At 44.6% G+C, this 21,082-nt stretch overlaps 1 protein-coding gene across 1 annotated transcript in view; it reads left to right on the forward strand.

The window, feature by feature from the left end:
- Window positions 1-21,082, forward strand: part of LOC309557076 (NACHT, LRR and PYD domains-containing protein 12-like) — a 139,645-nt gene that overhangs the window by 66,017 nt on the left and 52,546 nt on the right. Inside the window, exons 11-14 of the mRNA XM_082259682.1 lie at window positions 515-679; window positions 4,712-4,876; window positions 14,611-14,775; window positions 20,315-20,377. Coding sequence (XP_082115808.1) covers window positions 515-679; window positions 4,712-4,876; window positions 14,611-14,775; window positions 20,315-20,377 — 558 coding nt within the window. The remainder of the gene's footprint in view (window positions 1-514; window positions 680-4,711; window positions 4,877-14,610; window positions 14,776-20,314; window positions 20,378-21,082) is intronic.

Here is a 21,082-nt window from a genome sequence, read left to right on the forward strand (position 1 = left end):
TTGTCTTTTCCTGGGTTGTTGCTCCTTTTGAGCAATTATTTTTCCTGTAGCCCAGCTGGTTTCCTTCCTTTGGTAAGGTTCCTTTCTTTGCAGCAGCACAGTGCACAGCACAGCACAGTGCATTGTGGTCATTTGGCGGGCTGAACAAACGGTCAAACACCCCGATAATTCGGATGTTAGAACGGGCGAACAGCCAATGTTCAGCCCAAACTCATACTCGGGCCAAACTGTTCTCCCATCCCGAGTCCATACCTTAGGTTAGTTAGAACAAGTCCATCTCAAGTAAGAAAGTCCATTTTCTGAAAAGAGAAAGAAGCCACCCTGAAACGGGAAACCTGGGGCAGTGATCATGGCACCAGCTTAAAGTGAACAGAGGCAAGGCTTAAAAGATAAAGAAGCTGCATAATCAGTAATGGATTAAACCAGCTGCTTAGGTTTTAATATTATTTTACGATATATTGTTGTGAAATATTATATTCAAGTCACTTTCTGTTATTCTTCTCTTCTTTTACAGTTTGTATGGTAATAAAATGTCAGAAAGTTCCTGCAGCCACCTGGCATTGGGAATAAGAAATAACCAGACCCTGAGGAAACTGGACCTGTCTAACAAAAATCTGGGGGGTCCTCATTTCAGTGATCTGATGACAGCTCTGACCACAAGCCGTATAGAGGAATTAGTGTGAGTATAATAGGACTGATGGTAACAACATTTTTTTGTGCATTTTTATCCACAATACAGAGTATAGTAATAAAGCCTGAGTGGCACTTTTACTTTGCTCTATCAGTTAAATCCCACTGCTGGCACACACAAGCATGTTCTATCACTGAGATCCCACCACCGGCACACACATGAGCACGCTCTACCATTAAGATCCCACCACCGGCACACACATGAGCACGCTCTACCATTGAGATCCCACCTCTGGCACATACATGAGCATGCTCTACTAGTGAGATCCCCCCTCTGGCACACACATGAGCATGTACTACCAGTGGGATCCCACCACTGGCACACACATGAGCATGGTCTACCAGTGGGATCCCACCACCGGCACACACATGAGCACGCTCTACCATTGAGATCCCACCTCCGGCACACACATGAGCACGCTCTACTATTGAGATCCCAACTCCGGCACATACATGAGCACGCTCTACCATTGAGATCCCACCTCCGGCACATACATGAGCACGCTCTACCAGTAAGATCCCCCCTTTGGCACATACATGAGCACGCTCTACCAGTAAGATCCCCCCTTTGGCACATACATGAGCATGCTCTACCAGTGGGATCCCACCACCGGCACATACATTGGTCTTTCTGTATCTGACCCTAGCACTCAATCTAAAAGGGAGGGTATCAATTTAGTTTGGTAACTATTAAAAAATATAAGATTATAATAGGCAATATATGAAGAAATGTAATTGTTTACTTTGCGGTGAACTGAAAAAATAAAATATTACAGTGAAGAAAAAAAGGCTCCATAAACACATTAGATGCTAGCAATGTGTGCTCATTCCTTGACTGGAATATCTGGTACAGTGACATTGAATACATTTTAATTAGGATGTAAATTTTAGTGCATTCATAAAATTTAGATATGTTTGTATATAACATTATTAGGCCTTAGGTCCCGGGGGGGCTGCTTAACCACTTAAGCCCCGGAAGATTTTACCCCCTTCCTGAGCAGGGCCTATTTTGCGATTCCGCACTGCGTGACTTTAACGGACAATTGCGCGGTCGTGCGACGCTGTACCCAAATGAAATTGACGTCCTTTTTTTCCCACAAACAGAGCTTTCTTTTTGTGGTATTTGATCACCTGTGTGATTTTTTGATCATGCGCTATAAACAAAAAAAGAGCGACAATTTTGCAAAAATAACAATATTTTTCACATTTTTTTATATGAAATTCCCCCCCCCCCCCCAAAAAAAATTAAAAATCGAAATTTTTTAACATTTCAGGCTAATTTGTTTTATGCTACATATGTTTGGTTAAAAAAAAATCGCAAAAAGCGTATTTTGATTGGTTTGCGCAAAAGTTATTGCGTTTACTAACTAAAGGCCCGTACACACGTACCGATTGTCGGCATACAAACGTCGGCGGACGAAAGATCTGCCGATTGTATGCGTGTTAGTATGGTGCCTCCGACAGCTGTCTGCGCACAATCCGCGGACAAAAGTCTTTCTTGCAAACATGAAAATTTTTGTCTGCAGACACCAGAACGGACGATTGTTCGCCTGTCAGTACAGAATTCGGCCGACAGACCGCAGATTTGCAAGACTGGGCATGCTCAGAAAATAAAAAACACAGGGAAAGTTAACCATTACATGACATCACTTCTGCAGTCAGCTGAAGTCTGCAGACAAAATTCTTGTGCTGTCCTTGTGCTGTCTTTGCACTTTTCAACAGACACCGACATCCCGGGGAGAAAAGACGAACATTTGTATGCCGACGATCGGTACGTGTGTACGGGGCTTAAGGGAAAGATTTTTGTCATTTTTGTTGTTTTTATTTTTAACGAGTAATGGTGGCGAACTGCAATTTTTTTTTTTGCGGGACTGCGACATTGCGGCGGACAGATCGGACCCTTGACTGACATTTTTGACACTTTTGGGGGTACCAGTGACATTACTACAGTAATCAGTGCTGAGACTGATATGCACTGTTACTGTAAAAATGACACTGGCAGGGAAGGGGTTAACATTTTTTGAGAGGGAGGGGTTAAGTGTGTCCCTAGGGGCGTGTTTCTAACTGTGATTGGTTGTGGCTTGAGGTGTAAGAACACTGATCAACGGTCCTACATAGCAGAACCGTATGATCACTATTCTTACACAGGGGAGAATGACAGACGGCTTCGTTTACATTAGCCGTCTGCCTTTCTCCCGGTGTAACGGGCAATCGCGAGTGCCCGGCGGATGTCGGATCCGTCAGGCACACGCGCGGGGGGGGGGGGGGGGATTACCGTGACCGAGTGGGCCTCCGGCGGCGCGCGCTCGCTCCCTAGAGCCTCACAGGCTAGCGACGTAGTACTACGTCACTTTGCCTGTGAGGGGCTGACTGCCGACATAAATAGTCGTTGGGCAGTTGCCAAGTGGTTAAATGTATCCTGTTTTCAGCTTATAGTGGACTAAAGGGCCTCTTAAACTGGTGATCAGAAGAGACATGTCGCCTATACTGGTGGTCAGTGGTGAAGGGCCCCACATAGTGGTGGTCAGTGGGATAAGTGTCTTCTTATATTGGTGGTCAGGATAGAAGGGCCCACATACAGTGGTGGTATGTGGGATAAGTATTCTCCTACATTGGTGGTCAAAATATAAGGGCCCCTATATAGTGGTGGTCAGTGGGATACATTTTCTCCTACATTGGTGGTCAGTGTAGAAGATCACCCATATAGTGGTGGTCAGTGGGATACATTTTCTCCTACATTGTTGGTCAGTGTAGAAGATCACCCATATAGTGGTGGTCAGTAGGATAGCTGTCCTCTTACATTGTTGGTCGGTGGAGAAGGGCCCCCATATAATGGTGGTCAGTGGGATAGGTGTACTGTTGCATTGGTGGTCAGTGAAGAAGGACCCCCATATAATGGTAGTCAGTGGAATTAGTGTCCTCTTACATTAGTGGTTAGTGGAACAGTGTCTCCCTACCTTGGTGGTCGGTGCAGAATTTTCACTTAACATCAAGACCCAGAAGTGCTCCTTAAGACCTTAATTACGAAGAGCGTCTATGACCTTAATTATGAAGAGCGTCTACAATCGCTTAATTTATTCTCCCTGGAGAAGAGACGCCTGAGAGGGGACATGATGGCAATTTACAAATACCTCAATGGTGATCTCAGCATAGAAAAAAAGCTATTCAGTCGCAAGCATTGCATGTGGACTCGAGGACATACAATGCGATTAGAGGAGAAACGTTTTAACCTCAGGCAACGCAGGGGGTTCTTTACTGTTAGGGCTACAAGATTGTGGAATTCTCTACCACAAGAGGTGGTTTCTGTGGGAAGTATGGCTACTTTCAAAAGACTCTTAGACGTACATCTCAAGGATCAGAACATTAAGGGGTACGAGAGAAGATTACGGCCACACACACCTACACAGGCTGAACTGGATGGACTAATGTCTTTATTCAACCTCAACTACTATGTAACTATGCAAGTTCATTTTCTGTAGGAACAATGCATGCTTTCATTCAACTAAAATCAGTAGTTACATACCTGAAGGATGAGAGTGACTTCACTTATCCCGCACTGCCAGCTGTCACAGGTGATGTCAGTGGTGGAACTATACACAGGTACTGTCACAATCTGCCACAATGGTAGCAAGCCGCAGAACCTAGGACTCTGGAAGATCCCTGTTGCTTTGCTCTAGACACCCAGTTTATAACTTCTTTAAGGTAATGTTTGTAATATTATTATCACTATAAATCTATGTAACATTAGATATAAAAAAAAAATCCTATGATATCACAGATATTTCCTTAATTCAGTGGTCAGCAGCAGCATACAATTGTTCTCAATTATCATAGGTTGGTACTGTTCTGTAGTTCACAGAAAAAAAGTTTGTCTAATACCACCACTTGATATCTGCACAGGACCAAAAAGGAGCAAAAACCTGTGCATTGTTAGGATATACAGTATATAAACTTTAAGATAACATTTATGGGTATATGTTATTTACTGTGAGTTTGTTTTTGTTCTTCTCTTCCTCTACAGTTTAACCTACAATAATCTGTCAGACAGTTTCAGCCCCCACCTGGCACTGGGAATAAGTAATAACCAGAATATGAGGAAACTTGACCTGTCTGGTAACAATCTGGAGGGTCAACATTTCAGTGATCTGATGACAGCTCTGACCACAAGTCAGATAGAGAAATTACTGTGAGTAAAATGTGTTGAAAAAAAGTCACTTTCTTATATGTTTTCACTAGTGATCGACCGATATCGTTTCTTTTTTTTTTTTTTTTCCGATATCGTTTTTTTGTTGCTGATACCGATATCGATATTTTGGCCATTGAATATCGGTATCAGCTGATATTTTCGTACATTAAAAAACATTTTTATTTTTTATTTTTAGCACTTCACAGGTACTGTTGTTTAGGGATCTGGGGGTCTAAAAGACCCCACTTAAAAGCATTCAAAACGCCAAGTTTGGCTGTTTCGAATGCGGTCGTTTTTTTTAAATCTGGTTTCGGGTTTTTACATGGAGACCTGATCAGAGCTGAATGCGGCTTTGATCGGTCCTTCGTCGGCCGTGCAGGATGGTTGCCCGGGTCTCCCGGTGAGACGGGAGACCCTCGAGCCGCGGAAGGGGGTGGGAGGGGGGGGACGTCCCCTCCCGCTCCTTGTAATGACAGCCGAGCGGCTTCTCAGCCGCATTGGTTGGCATTACAAGACAGACGACCGTCGGCTATGGACGCTGGTACCGGGTGATGCCTCTAGCTGCAGGCATCACTCCGGTACAGCACTTTCCGAAATATCTGCAATATCGGTCACCTTGGTGGCTGATTCCGATATATCGGGGAAAGTGCATATCGGCCCCTGATATATTGGCTTTGCCAATAATCGGTCGATCCCTAGTTTTTACATCCAAAGCATAAACAAAATATATAATTATTATATGATATATTGATAAGTTTGAATCATCAATCTTCAGCAGTCAAAAAAAAAAACATAACTGTTCTCCAATTCAGTTACCCTCATTAGAACCTTATATCACACTAAAGTGTGTCTCTAGTCTAAACTTTTTTTCAGTTTTGATAGAGTGGTGTTGGATTCAAACTCCAGTAGGTTTTTATTGTTTTGTATTTTCCTGCTGAGATTCACCCTCATTGGCCTGATGAGTACCATCACTGGGAAAAAGTAGCAGCAAATTCTCAGTGATCAATGATTAAAGCCCCGTACACACACGCAGATCGTCTTCATACAAACGTCGGCGGACGAAAGATCTGCCGATTGTATGCGTGTTAGTATGGTGCCTCCGACAGATGTCTGCACACAATCCGCGGACAAGAGTCTTTCTTGCAAACATGAAAATTTTTGTCTGCAGACACCAGAACGGACGATTGTTCGCCTGTCAGTACAGAAATCAGCCGACAGACCGCAGATTTGCAAGACTGGGCATGCTCAGAAAATAAAAAACACAGGGAAAGTTAACCATTACATGACATCACTTCTGCAGTCAGCTGAAGTCTGCGGACAAAATTCTTGTGCTGTCCTTGTGCTGTCTTTGCACTTTTCAACAGACACCGACATCCCGGGGAGAAAAGACGAACATTTGTATGACGACGATCTGTGTGTGTGTGTACGGGGCTTAACTCTTCTTCTTATGAAGGTGATGGGAAGGGACCTAAACTTAATTCTTTAGGAGCTTTACACTGGTGGTCAATGTGACAATCCCAGTAGTTGGATCTTTGCTCTTACTTGAGCAATCAATTTCAGTGCAATAGTACCCTTCTCACTGACTCTGGGATGGCTTAGTCTGATGTGGTGACTTATAAAAGACAGGCTGTTTTTTTAGAAGCTTGGCTTCTTCCTCTTTACTGGAAAGTTGGCACATTCCTGATGTCCAGGACTATGCTGGCTCAGGCAGCTGGATCAGTATGCAGATTGTAAGTTTACCCTTCTCTAAGCCAGCAAATGGAATACATTTTTATAACAGTTGGTAGGTGAGGGACCAAAAAACTAATTCTGATATTGTTTCTCAGATATTTTTGCCAAATAGACTCAAATATAGAATCTGCATAGGCTGCAATGATGGTTGTTACTCCATTGTCAATCTGGATTTCTGGTGGGCCTTGTGGATATTTTTTGGATAATTGTACAACCAAGTTTTTAACTTAACCACTTTACCACCGGAGGATTTTGCGGTCTTACGTCTGGGCCACTTTTTGCAATTCAGCGCTGTGCAAATTTAACTGACAATTGCGTGCCCATGCAACGCCGTACCCAAACGAAATTTACGTCCTTTTTTTTCCCACAAACAAAGCTTTCTTATGGTGGTATTTGATCACCTGTGCAATTTTTACTTTTTGCAATATAAACAAAAAAAGAGCGACAATTTTGAAACAATAACAATATTTTTCACATTTTTTTATATGAAATTTCCCCCAAAAAAATGTAAAAATCAAAATTTTTTAGCATTTTAGGCCAATTTGTTTTCTGCTACATATTTTTGGTAAAAAAAATTGCCATAAGCGGATTTTGATTGGTTTGCGCAAAAGTTATTGCGTTTACTATCTAAGGGAAAGATTTCTGTCGTTTTTGGTGTTTTTTTTTTTTTTAACGAGTAATGGCGGAAATCTGCGATTTTTTTTTTTTGCGGGACTGCGACATGGCGGCGGACAGATCGGACCCTTGACTGACATTTTTGACACTTTTGGGGGTACCAGTGACATTACTACAGTAATCAGTGCTATAAATATGCACTGTTACTGTAAAAATGACACTGGCAGGGAAGGGGTTAATTTTATTGGAGAGGGAGGGGTTAATGTATGCCTGGCGCTTACTGACATGTGTGAGGGGAGGTGACTGAGTGACACAGGGACAGATCGCAGGTTCAGCTATGCTGAACCCTGCAATCTGACCCTGCCTATCACTTAGGATCCCCACACTCATTTCCCCGACGATCGGGGAAGAGCGGCGGTGATCACCGCCGCTCCTCCCCTGGCGCGACTCCCGCTGTGAATGAATACAGCGGGAGTTAGCCTCCGGCGGCACGCTCGCGCCGCCGAGAGAGGGGATTGTCTGGCGACGTAGGTCTACGTCGCCAGACGTTATCGAGCCACTTTGCCGCAGTAGAGCTCTAGTGAGCAGCGGTAAAGTGGTTAAGAAAAGTAAAAAAAAAAAAAAATGATCACAGAAGCAGTTCAGACAACCCTAAAAATGGATTTTGAAAGGGATCTGGTTTGCTCCTGTTGCACAAAAATAATGTGATGATGGTAAAGCTTCAATCTCTAGCATTCACCTTTCCCTAAACGCTATTATACCAACCGATACCTGGATACCCCCCAAGGCTTGGGCATTATATTCACAGGACAGCCTCCCAGTAAGAATCAAGCAAGGGTCTAGGTAGGCTGTTTTCAGATAGAGTAGTTTCTTATCCAAAGCAAGGGTCAAGGCAGGCAGTGTTTAAGAGAGAGTCTGTTATTCAAAGCAAGGACCAAGGAGGCCAGGGTTCAAGCAAGGATCAGTAACAATAAAGACAAGGAGAGACAACAAGAGAACGAGTGTTAGGTACCTGTGAGGTAAAGTCCGAAGTGGAGCTTGAGTGCTGAGGATTCAGGCGAAAACAAAGTTAGAGAGATCAGGCCGGCAACAGATCAGGCAAAGCGGTATCTAAACGAAATCCAAAGAATGGTCAGGCAGGCAGAAGTCATACACAAGCTGGCGGTGAAGTACAGATTCAGCAGGCTGAAGAGGGGTCACGAATACAGGCAAAAGTTCATACACAAAAGTCTATCAAAGAGCAAGCAGCACACCCAGGAAGATATTCCAAAACAAACGGGCTCTCAGTAACAGGAAGTGCTGCTATTTAAAGGCTGGGTAAAGTGTACATTGTTCACAGCTGGTTAAATTGTACATTGTTCGCAGCTGACAGCAGGTGGGGCTAGTGAGTCCAAGGCAAGCATCAGGCTGGAAAAATCACTGCAAATACTCCAGAGCTTCTCTGTGGCACAACAGGTAAGGCTGCAAGCTACGAAACAAGGAACCTTCCGGTTCAAGGACACCCAGGTACATGACAACGAGTGAGCTAGGAAGCAGATGCTATCACATGCCCAGAGCTCTGAGGTTGTGATGCTCAAGTGGAACACCACAGCCAGTTAGTCATGAGAAAGTAGGGTGGCTCAAGCCAAACACTGCCTAGCAACCATTTGCTGCCTCCGGAGGCAAGGTTTTCCCATGAAAGGAAAGGAGGCCCACTCAGACTGCTTGTTGGAGATGAAGCAGTGATGGAAACTTTCCAAGGACTGGTTAGTAAGTTCAATTTACCCAATTGCAGATGGTTTGTAGAAGACACAGACAAGTCAATCCCTAACTGGGAGCAGAAGGCTTTCCAGAATTGAGAAATGAACTGAGACTTTGGAGCAGAAAGGATGTTTTAAGTAATATTATAAGGTATGACAATTTCTTGAATAAACATTTTGGAGAGTTGTTTAGCTACAGACAGTTTAAGTAATGGCAAGAAGTGAACTACCTTGCTTAAATGGTCTACTCTTACTTAGATGGCAGCCTTGCCTTCAGAGGGAGACAGATCAATGATAAAAATCCATCTATAGATGAGTCCAGAAATGTTCAGGAGCAGGTAGTGATCAGAGTGTGCCAAAAGGATTAATTTTGTTAGATTTTGACAGGGCATAGTTGTCAAAGGCCTTCACTTAAGCGGCAGAATCTTTCCAGAGAGACAGCCACCAAACAGAACGGGAGAGCAAAGTATCATCTTATAAACACCAAGATGGTCAACTTGCTTAAAATATTGGGCAACTGTTAAAGCACCTTCAGCTGAAGCTTAGGAAGCACATAAAACCTGTTATTAGGGGTATTGTTGGGAGCAAAGTTTTGGGCTGACTGGAGGAGATAGGAGAGATTAGGACAGAGCACAGAAAGATCCCGGTGTAACGTGAGAATTACCTACCCCGTGAGAAAAACCTACCCTGGCAGTGCGCATGCTCACAGCCCCTAGTGCGCATGCGCACTAGTATGAAATGATGATTGTTCCGTGGAAAAAACCTACCATCGCGGCGGGTACATTAAAACAGCTGTGCTGCAATATGAGTAAGCTCCGCTCCTGTCCCTGTCACTTCCCTGATCTTGTCTACTAAATATAAAAGCGGCTCTCGGCTCCGTGATTAATGTTGTCATACAGCCGCCGCCGGTTTTATTTTTAGTAGCCGAGACCAGGGAAGTGTCAGGGATAGCAGCGGAGATGACTCATATTTCTGGCGAGCTGTTTTAATGTAAACCGCCGCGTTACAGACACTTTCGTACACCGGAAGTGACGAGGGGTAGGTTTTTCTCACGGGTAGGTAATTCTCACGGAACACCGGCACAGGGAGAAGAGGTGCAAAATTCACAGCTCCGAGAGAGAGTATCTGCCTTAACATTCTTAGAGCCTGGATGAGGGGTCTTGACTAAATTAAATCTAGAAAAAAAGAGAAACTACTAGGCCTAATGGGAATTTAAATGCTTGGCTGACTTGATATAGTCAAGATTTTTGTAATCTGTATAGATGTTGAATGTATGTCAGGCCCCTTCCAGCCAGAGTTGTATAAAGTACTCGAAACCCATACTTGAGTACAAGTGCTCTATCAAAAAGTGACTTGAGTAGAAGTACTAAAGTATTCAACATTTTTTGTACTTAAAGCGGAGTTCCAGCCTAACCGCACACTCATCTGTCCCACGGTCCAGCGATGCGCCGTCTTCTCCCTCTCTGCTCTGCGGCGCCGGCATCACTGATGGGAGCACCCGGCTCTGACAGTTTGCGGCTTCACAGCCGGGTACGCACTGCGCATGCGCGAGTTGCGCTATGCGTCGTGATTGGCCGGCAATCTTCTGGGACCTCTGACATGTCCCAGAAGATTGCAGGGAGGGAGGGAGAGAGGAGAACTTCCGCTCAGGGCGCCGCGGCGCTCCGAGCGGAAGTGGGAGCGGGTACATGTCAAAACTAGGTACCCGCTCCCCCCCCCCCAAAAAATGACATGCCAAATGTGGCATGTCAGGGGGTTAGGACTATTTAAAGCGGAAGTTCCACTTTTGGGTGGAACTCCGCTTTAAGTATTGCAAGTAGTTCTTTTTTTTAATTCTGCTACTCAAGTACTGAAAGTAAAAGTACAAGTACTGTGTTATGTAGTTATTAAATAAAGAAGTCAAAAGTTTGAACATCATATTGTTTTTTATTATTTCAAATGCAGCTTTTATTTATACATACAGTAGCATTTATTTTCGTATGCGCTGATAATACACATGTTTTGAGCTTCATAAAAAAACCTGCCATCTACTGTTCTGGCAGTGGTAATTTTTATAATAGTAACGAGTAACTATGCAGCACAAAAAAAAAACATCGGAGTAGAAGTATTCAAATCATTGAAAAAATGTAGTGGAGAAAAAAATTCTACTCCAGGAAAGTACAGATACCGCCTTTTGGTACTTAAGTACAGTAGTGAAGTAGTTCTACTTAGTTACTATACATCTCTGCTTCCAGCAAACGTCACCACTTCTCCAAGACCAATTTCACAGCTAGTAACTCCTGGTTGCTTATGTCATAGTTGTATTTTGAGGGAGAAAACTTGTAAGAAAAGAATGCACAGGGATGCCAGATATGATAAAACTGTGGCAACACAGCTCCTGCCCCAATTTCAGAGGCATCAACCTCTACCAAGAAGGGTAAGGCAGGATCAAGATGTCTCAGGATTAGAGTGGAAGTAAATTCATTTTTCAAGGTCTCCAAAGTTGGGATGGGTTCTTGTGGCCATGAATAAGGATTAGCACCTCGCCTCTTGGTGAGATCAGTGATGGGAGCCACCAGGGTGGAGAAGCCTTGGAGAAACATTCTGTATAAGTAGGTGAATCCTATGTAGCATTGGATGGAACATAGATACAGTGGGTACAGAAAGTATTCAGACCCCCTTAAATTTTTCACTCTTTGTTATATTGCAGCCATTTGCTAAAATCATTCTTTACCTCTCTCACCAAGGGTCTTCTCCCCCGATAGCTCAGTTTGGCCGGACGGCCAGCTCTAGGAAGGGTTCTGGTCGTCCCAAACGTCAATTGAGGATTATGGAGGCCAATGTGCTCTTAGGAACCTTAAGTGCAGCAGAAATCTTTTTGTAACCTTGGCCAGATCTGTGCCTTGCCACAATTCTGTCTCTGAGCTCTTCAGGCAGTTCCTTTGACCTCATGATTCTCATTTGCTCTGACATGCATTGTGATCTGGAAGGTCTTATATAGACAGGTGTGTGGCTTTCCTAATCAAGTCCAATCAGTATAATCAAACACAGCTGGACTCAAATGAAGGTGTAGAACCATCTCAAGGATGATCAGAAGAAATGGAAAGCACCTGAGTTAAATATATGAGTGTCACAGCAAAGGGTCTGAATACTTAGGACCATGTGATATTTCAGTTTTTCTTTTTTAATAAATCTGCAACAATGTCAACAATTCTGTGTTTTTCTGTCAGTATGGGGTGCTATGTGTACATTCATGAGGAAGAAGAATGAACTTAAATGATTTTAGCAAATAGCTGCAATATAACAAAGAGTGAAAAATTTAAGGGGGTCTGAATACTTTCCGTACCCACTGTATTTAGACCGAAGCCGCTTTAGAATTGCATGGACCTTGGCAGGATCATTGGTTAGGCTTTTATCTGAAATAATGTATAGCAGGAACGCAACTTTGTTTGCAAGGAAAATGCACTTTTCAAAGACTGTTTTGACATGACATCGGTGGTCATGCAAAGATCAGGAGAAAATCAGAATGTCATCCAGATAGATTACAAGGAACCTGCCCAAGCAGTCATAGAAGACATTGTTAAAACCTCCTGGAAAACTGTGACATTTCATAAACTGAAGGGCATCACTAGTATTCATAAGGCCCCTTTTTACCTTTTATGGTGTTTTAAATGGTCTTCTACTTGCCCCCTCACCTATTGTAATAAGTTAAATGCCCCCCTAAGATCCAGCTTGAAAAATATTGGGGCACCCTGGACATGGCTTATAAGCTCTGTGATTAGGGGAAGGGGATAATAATTTGGTAAAAATATGCAATTAAGGCCCCTTTAATCAATACATGGTCTGAGGGTGCCATCCTTTTTTTCGATAACAAAACAGACGTAAAACAGCTTAGGAAGTAGACATATAAAGTCCTTATGCAAGCTATTTTACATTGAAGTCCTTCATAGCCTTGCCTTTGGTTATCCAATGTAAAGGTCAAAGCAAGCAGATTTCAATAAAGTGTCTGTAACAGGGGTGTATATTGGTTTTGTGCTTCCCTAGGCAAGACTAAAATTGCGTGCCCCTCCTATGTAAATTTGCCCCACTCCTTTTTTAACGGATGTGACTCCCTCCATTATTGAAGGACTACAAGTCCCAGCATGAACCCCTGAGATCTCATGAGAGGGGGGGTTAGAGGGGGTGGGAGAGAGAGAGGGTGGTGGGTGAGGGGGTGAAAGAGAGAGGGGGGATCAAGGAGAGAGAGGGGGGATGAGAGAGAGAAAGTAGGGTGTGAGAGAGAGTGAGGGGGGATGAAAGAGAGAGGGGGGGTGAGAGACAGTCGGGGATGAGAGAGTGGGGGATGAGAGAGTGGGGGATGAGAGAGAGCGGGGGGATGAGAGAGAGTGGGAGGATGAGAGAGAGGGAGGATGAGAGAGAGGGGGGATGAGAGAGGGGAATGAGAGAGAGAGAGAGGGGGAGGAGAGAGCGAGGGGGGATGAGATAGAGAGGGGGGATGAGAGAGAAAGAGAGAGGTGAGAGTGAGGGAGAGGAGGGGAGAGAGAGAGGGAGGGAGAGAGAGAGGGGAGGTGGGTGAGAGGAGGTGAGTGAGAGTGAGAGAGAGGGGGGTGAGAGAGGCAGCTCTAGCAACCAGTGGCCAATAGATTTCAATAAAGTGTCTGTAACAGGGGTGCATTTTGGTTTTGTGCTGCCCTAGGCAAGACTAAAATTGCGCGCCACTCCTATGTAAATTTGCCCCACTCCTTTTTTAATGGATGTGACTCCCTCCATAATTGAAGGAATACAAGTCCCAGCATGAACCCCTGAGATCTCATGAGAGGGGATGGTTAGAGAGGGTGGGAGAGAGAGAGGGTGTGAGGGGGGTGAAAGAGAGAGGGGGGTGAGAGAGAGAGGGGGGATCAAGGAGAGAGAGGGGGGATGAGAGAGAGAAAGTAGGGTGTGAGAGAGAGTGAGGGGGGATGAAAGAGAGAGGGGGGGTGAGAGACAGTGGGGGATCAGAGAGCGGGGGGGTGAGAGAGAGGGGGATGAGAGAGAGGGGGATGAGAGAGAGAGGGAGGATGAGGGAGGATGAGAGAGAGGGGGGATGAGAGAGAGAGAGAGGGGGAGGAGAGAGCGAGGGGGGATGAGATAGAGAGGGGGGATGAGAGAGAAAGAGAGAGGTGAGAGTGAGGGGGAGAGAGAGGAGGGGTGAGAGGGAGTGGGAGGGAGAGAGAGAGGGGAGGTGGGTGAGAGGGGGTGAGTGAGAGCGAGAGAGAGGGGGGTGAGAGAGGCGGCTCTAGCAACCAGTGGCCAATAGAGTCTCAGGTGGAGGGGAGGGTGGCTTTTTTGCTGCCCCCTTGAAAAGTGCCGCCCTAGGCCTTGGCCTTGTTGGCCTAGGCCAAAATACAACACTGGTCTGTAATCCATGCAAGGGTCAGTAATAATAAAAGCATAGCAAGGCAAGAGCTTCTGTGAGCTAGGAAACAGATGCTGTCACAAGGTTAGACCTCTTGGCCTGTGGTGCTCAAAAAGAGCACCACAGCCTTCCAGGCAGAATGAGGCAGAAACTGACCACCGCTGAGCAAATGCAAAGCCTTCTATGGAGATGCACTGCTGGTAAATCAAACCTGGTTCTGTTTTGTACTTATAAAGGTAAGAAATTATTCAACAATCTACTTTTGTCTGCCGTAGGCTACGGAATGTGATGCTCACTGATGAATACGCCCCATTCCTGGTGTCACTGAGCAATTGTACAACTCTGACAGTCCTGGATCTGAGATATAATCGACTTACTGATGCCAGTGCTGAATACATTGAGGACCTCATACTGACATCAACCAGCTTAAAGGAGGTCAGGTCAGTATTTATTTGTAAAAGTGTTTAAACAGTAATTAACTTTAGGTTTTCATAGAAATGAATGCACATATTAACTAAAAACGTTTAATGCTTGTCAGTGTTGGCCTTGTAGCATCTGGCACTTTAACAAAGCATGAAAAAAGGTAAAAATTCTTCCCTCCCCCAAGGCCCACATTTCCCTCCCTCAAACATCCAATACAGCATTTTGCTACCTACATGACATTTAGCAAGGGTTTAAATCTACTTTTAAAGACCTGCCAGTGCTTACAGCCCCTACCAGGGCTGCTGTTAGAAATAACGGGGCCCCATACAGCCTACCTGCCGGGGCCCCCTCTTCCCAGCTGAAGGTGACGGAGGACAGAGATTTATCAGTCCCTTTCTTTGCAGCTTCAGCAGCACAGATTAATGAATAGGAAACGCTCTGAGGCTTCCTGCTCATTCACAAACTAAAGCATAATAAATATAGTTTACTATGCTTCAGGATGAATGGACACAGCAGTGATTGGTACCAACCGCTCACTGTGTTCATTCAGAAACGGAAGGGGCCAGTAAATGACATATTTACCAATCCCCTCCCCCACTTTGTATTCTGAAAAAAACATCTCCCTTTGTCCCCACAGTAGCTCTGCTGGCAGAGGAGGAGCAGAGGGAAGCCAGAAGTGCTGCACGGAAAAAAGGGGCAAACGGGGGGCCCGGACAGCAGATGTAAGGGGCATATGTGCTATGACCAATCCCCCTGCAGTGCAGTCGGAGGGAGAAAGAGGACAAGAAGGAAGACAAGAAGCTGGCAGCACTGCAGGGGAAGACAGAAGAGGATTGGAGGCTGGAATAAGACCTCAGCAGGTGCCCGGGCCCCCCTTTTGAACTGATGGTGCCCGGGTCCAGTACAGGAGGGCTGTCTGTACTTCCTTATCAGCGGCCCTGGCCCCTACACTAATCTCTCCCTATGCACTTGATTAGCAGCACTATGCTTTCCTTATCACAGCTGAACCACATTGTCAATATGAATACTGTGACCTCAACCATTCATAGCGTGGGACAGCTTATCAAAGCCCCATTATTGCCCTTCCCAATTTAGTTGCTCTAAGTTAAAGGCCTTGACAGTACAAAAATTAATTGTCCAATATCAGACAAGTTTTGGGCATTTCCACAGCATATGTATGAGAGTGTCTTTATTTATTTTGCATCGAGAACATACAATGCATACAATTTCTGGGGGATATGATAGGGGCGATGAGTAATAAAAAGTTGAGTAAGCTTTTGAGTTACAGAGAGAGAGATACTAGTATATTATTAGTAAGCATTTTATTTTTATTCAGTAATAGGACCCACCTCAACTTGCCAATGAGACCTACATTTTAGCAACATAACTTGAAATGATTGCTGTATCAGGGATCTGTATGTAGCACTACTTCCTTGGGAGCTGCTTGAAGCAGATTCCCCTGGGTTACCCATAGCAACAACTTATCGATTTTTTGTGCTTTAAGCATTTAGCTCAGTCAGGAAACAGTCCAGGGGATTTGGTTTTTGTTGTTTTTATTTTAGAACTTGGGATGGGAGAAGGGATGAGTGCGATACTCCAACTGGATGAACTATGGACAACTTGAGGACTTCCAGCTATGTTCAGTGCAGCGAGGCAGCTGCTTCACCTTGCCACTGAAGTTAAGTATTTGATAGGCGAACTATGTAGTGAATTACTCTTCAGGGCCCCCGCTTGGCACCCTCTTTACCCTTACTCTTCAGGGTTATACTTGTCACCCCCTTTACTCTTGCTAACTGTGTGAGCTGACCTTCTGTCCTCTGACCTCACTGAAGTGGTCCCCCTTCCTGGACAAACCCCTTGGCAAGCCCCCTGGTACTCACGGACGCTGTTTTTTCCAGATGACTCTGCCAGCAGGTCCACCGTCAGCTTTGCAAGACCCTTTAGGCTCAGCTCCACACCTGGCTCACTAGGCCAACTGCCTGTGACCACTTTCCTCAGACAGCAGGAGGAGAGACAGCCATCACCCTCCTCCTGGGACTCTGCTTTCTGCCAAAGACGCCCTGTCACATATGTCCTTGGCTTTTATGGTCAATCCCAGGATGCACTGCAGTGGTGCCCTCCCACTGGGACTGCCACAAAAGCCAGTTTGCCACTGGCCAGGTTTCCTCCACTGTCCAACAGGCTCCCCTATTGGATACAGTGGGGACACTCCCTCAGACCAAGTGACTCACACCTGGACACATGTAACAGGCATAACTAACAGATCAGGCTCCCCTGATAAGCAGATAGAGCATAACAATGCTTTTAACCTAGACCTATCTAGGAGGGTGCTGCATGTACAAAGCAGATATTTTCCCCCTTTTGGAGAAGGATGATAAGGTCTGATTAAGTACAGCTTAGTATAAATCCATGTGGCTATCTTGGCTTGTGTCCAGTAGCATACTGAAGCTGTAAGAATTGGAAAAAGGAGGTGTTGGGTAAACCATACTCCTCCCTAATGGTCTGAAAATCTTTTAATTGACCATGATACCACTGTGGTATATAAGTAAGGCCTAACATAAACCAATTGTCAGAACCCTGTAGTTTCATTAGTTTGGGTCAGTGAAGGTTATTAAAAAATACGTAAGAGGTGAATATGAATTCCTAGGTAACAAAGCCCACAATAATAATATGGGTAGCAGCCCGGGGCAGGATGCTGCCCACAGGATCAAGGAAGGTTGACTTAACATTCAAAATAGAATGGCCGCACACTCTGCTGCAAACATTGATGCTTTATTAAAGATTTTGATAAAAACCATCATAGCACAAGAGCACAGCAAGTAGGAAGGTTAACGCTTTTTCTGCACCAGAGCGCCTAAACATAACCAGGAGGGTTGACTTGTTCCGGTTTATTGTTAACCCAGAGAAAGACCCAAACCTAGTATTGAGATTGATCAGGTGTTCAATAGAAGAAGATGTATCACCTAAAAAAAGCAAAGCGTTGTTGGCATATAATGCCAATTTCTCTTCGTCATCACCCCTTTGAAAGCCCACTATGTTAGGGTCTACTCTTAAAACTGCTACCAGACGCTCGATGGCCAAAGGGAATAGTAGCAGGGAGAGCGGACAACCTTGCTGCGTGCCCCTGCCCAATGACATCAACAAGGCTTTATTATAGAAGCAGTATCTCTACTGCTTTTACAGTATATACAGTGGGTTTAGAAAATAATCACCCCCCTTTAGACAGACACAGGTTTTTAGTTTTATCCAGCTTTATAACATCCAGAAGTGGGAGAGGGATGTCGGGCCCATTGGTGGGGATCAGTGGGAGCATATACTGGCAACTGGTCCTTTGGTGTCGGTGTCTGCTCCCCATAAATTGTCTCTTCTGTTTGTGCTGCATCGCACCTATAGAACCCCGACTCAGCTCTATGCCTGGGGTAGGAGAGCTACACCTACCTGCCCTAAGTGCCATAAACACCCGGGTGACTTTTTACATATGTTGTGGAAATGCCCCAAGCTGGTGAAATATTGGAGCAATGTAATCTCTACTATTAATACTGTATATCAAGTACCACTTACGGTGGATCCATTGACGTGTTTGTTAGGGAGTTTAAACGAGGAACTGTATCACCCACATACTTATATAGCCCTGATCTGGTTACTATACCTTGCTAAAAAAAACAAATAACTAGACCTTGGTTCTCTACGCACTCCCCTACTAGTACACAGTGGATCCAGTCTGTAAATTATATTCTTATTCATGAGAAAAACACTATCATAGAAAGTCCCCCAGGAAATTTGAGAATATTTGGCGCAGCTGGCTAGATACGCCAGGGATATCACCCCCCCAACTTGTTCTTGATAGATTACTACAACTCTAAATTAGGGATCGACCGATTTTTTGCAAAGCCGATATATCGAGGGCCGATCTGCACTTTCCCCGATATATCAGAATCCGCCCCGGAGGTTACCGATATTACCGATATTTCGGGAAAGTACTTTTACCGGAGTGATGCCTGCAGCTAGAGGCATCACCCCCCGGTACCGGCGTCCATAGCCGATGGTCAGCTGTCTTGTAATGACAACTGATGCGGCTGAGAAGCCACTCGGCTGTCATTACAATGAGCGGGAGGGGTCTTCCGCGGCTCGCCTGGGTCTCCTGTGCCATGGGGAGACCCGGGCATCCTACCTGCAGGGCCGTCGAAGACCCCATCCAAGCCGCATTCGGCTCTGATCGGGTCTCCATGTAAAAACTCGGCACCAAATTCAAAAACATGACAGCATTCAAAACAGCCAAACTTGACGTTTTGAATAGTGATCGACTGATATCGTTTTTTTACCGCCGATACTGATATTTTGTTCTTTTAATGTCTACAGGTACTGTGGTGGAGGGATCTGGGGGTCTAAAAGACCCCAAACCCCTCCTCTGCACTTAAAAGCATTCAAAACGCCAAGTTTGGCTGTTTTGAATGCTGTAAGTTTTTGAATTTGGCGCCGCCAGTACCTGGAAGTGATGTCATTTCATGACATCACTTCCGGTTACTCGGCGGCACCGAATTCAAAGAAATGGAGACCCGGTCAGACGGCGCCGGTGAAGGTAGGATACCCGGGCCTGTTGGTGGGACAGGAGACCCGGGCGAGCCGCAGAAGGCCGCATCGGTTGTCATTACAAGACAGCCGACCGTCGGCTATGGACACCGGTACCAGGATGATGCCCCTAGCTGCAGGCATCACCCCGGTACAAGCACTTTCCGAAATATTGGCAATATCGGTAAATCAAAATGCCGATTCCGATATATCGGGGAAAGTGCATATCGGCCCTCGATATATCGACTTTGCCGATAATCGGTCGATCCCTAGTTTTGAATGCTTTTAAGTGCAGAGGAGAGGTTTGGAAGTCTTTTAGACCCCCAAATCCCTCCACAACAGTACCTGTAAAAAAAAAATACATTTTTTAAATGTCCGAAAATATCGGCAGAGATCGGCCGATACCGATATGCGATGACCAAAATACCGGTATCGGCAATAAACAAATGATATCAGTCGTTCACTACTCTAAATATCACCCCACGGCAGCTTTCAATCTTCTGGTATTACAAATGGATGAGAGGTGATTTTGTTTTGTTTGAACAATTTCGAGATTAAAAGACAATAACTTGGACAATTTCCTGTTCATGGTTATATGTTTAATGTTAAAATAAAGTTATGATTTCATAAGGTAATCGGTTAAGCAGTGAAATGATACACGCAGACTGGATTTTTATGGATGACAATACCGGTTATGTTGGTACATTGGCTATCATTATGCCTCCCATATATGGAATGTATAACTTGATTGATGGTTTATCTGATTTCAAATGTACAATTTTTTTTTTTTTTTTGTCTGTGTAATGTATTACCTTGTCATAATACTACTTTACAATAAATATTTTCTTGATTAAAAAAAAAACTTGTAACATCCAAGTGAAAGATATAACACCAACATGTCATAAAAATTTTTTTACCATCATAGGAAAAAACACTGCAATGCTTCTAGTCACATTTTTTATGTGATTCTGTAATATTTTTTGGCAGAACTGCTGGAAATGGCCTTTCTATTGATGCAGAAGACATACTAAGAAAAATAATGCAGGAAATGTAAGTTAAATATTTATTTGTGAGTAGATAAGACGTACCTGTTTTTTTTTCATTTACGCTTGGAGTACCCGGTGCTAAATCATTCATAGACGACCTGATTCTGGGTCAGGGTTTCGTGCGTAGCAGAGCAGCTACCTCGCTGCGATCTATTGAAAGTCATCCCTTGAGCCAACCTTTTGTCTCTCGCCCCTAATACTGAACTATTGTTAAACATTTAAAGTGCAACTACAATCTAGTGAATTGACACTAATATTGGGGATTACTCGGCCTCCAGCTCTACCTCTCCGGGAAATTTATAAACCCCTCCCCCCCGTCCCGTCTATGGGGCAAAAGATTTTTGACACGCATCTATGAAATCTCACCAATATCTCGCTGGTTCAGTTGTTTTTAAGGCTAGACATACAGGCATAGATTTGTCTCGCTAAGCTTGCAGGCTGAATATGGTAGAATCCTCAATCCACACTTATTACCTCTGTACAGAGGCGTAACTAAAACCTTCAGGGCCCCAGTGCAAGAAACCATGAAGGACCCCCCCGGACGCCTGGCCGGGGCCCTTCCCTTCAAGCCTGGGGCTCTTCCCACTGATCCTGGGGCCCTTTACTCTCGTTGCGGGGCCCTTTATTATGGTCCACTGCTGAAGGCCCTTGCACCTCCTAAATCTCTCCCAGAAGAGATCCAAACTTTCAGGTTTTACAAACGACAAAT

This window comes from Pelophylax lessonae (genome assembly GCF_965119305.1).
Source record: "Pelophylax lessonae genome assembly, chromosome: 5".
In the NCBI taxonomy this organism is placed as follows: Eukaryota; Metazoa; Chordata; class Amphibia; order Anura; family Ranidae; genus Pelophylax; species Pelophylax lessonae.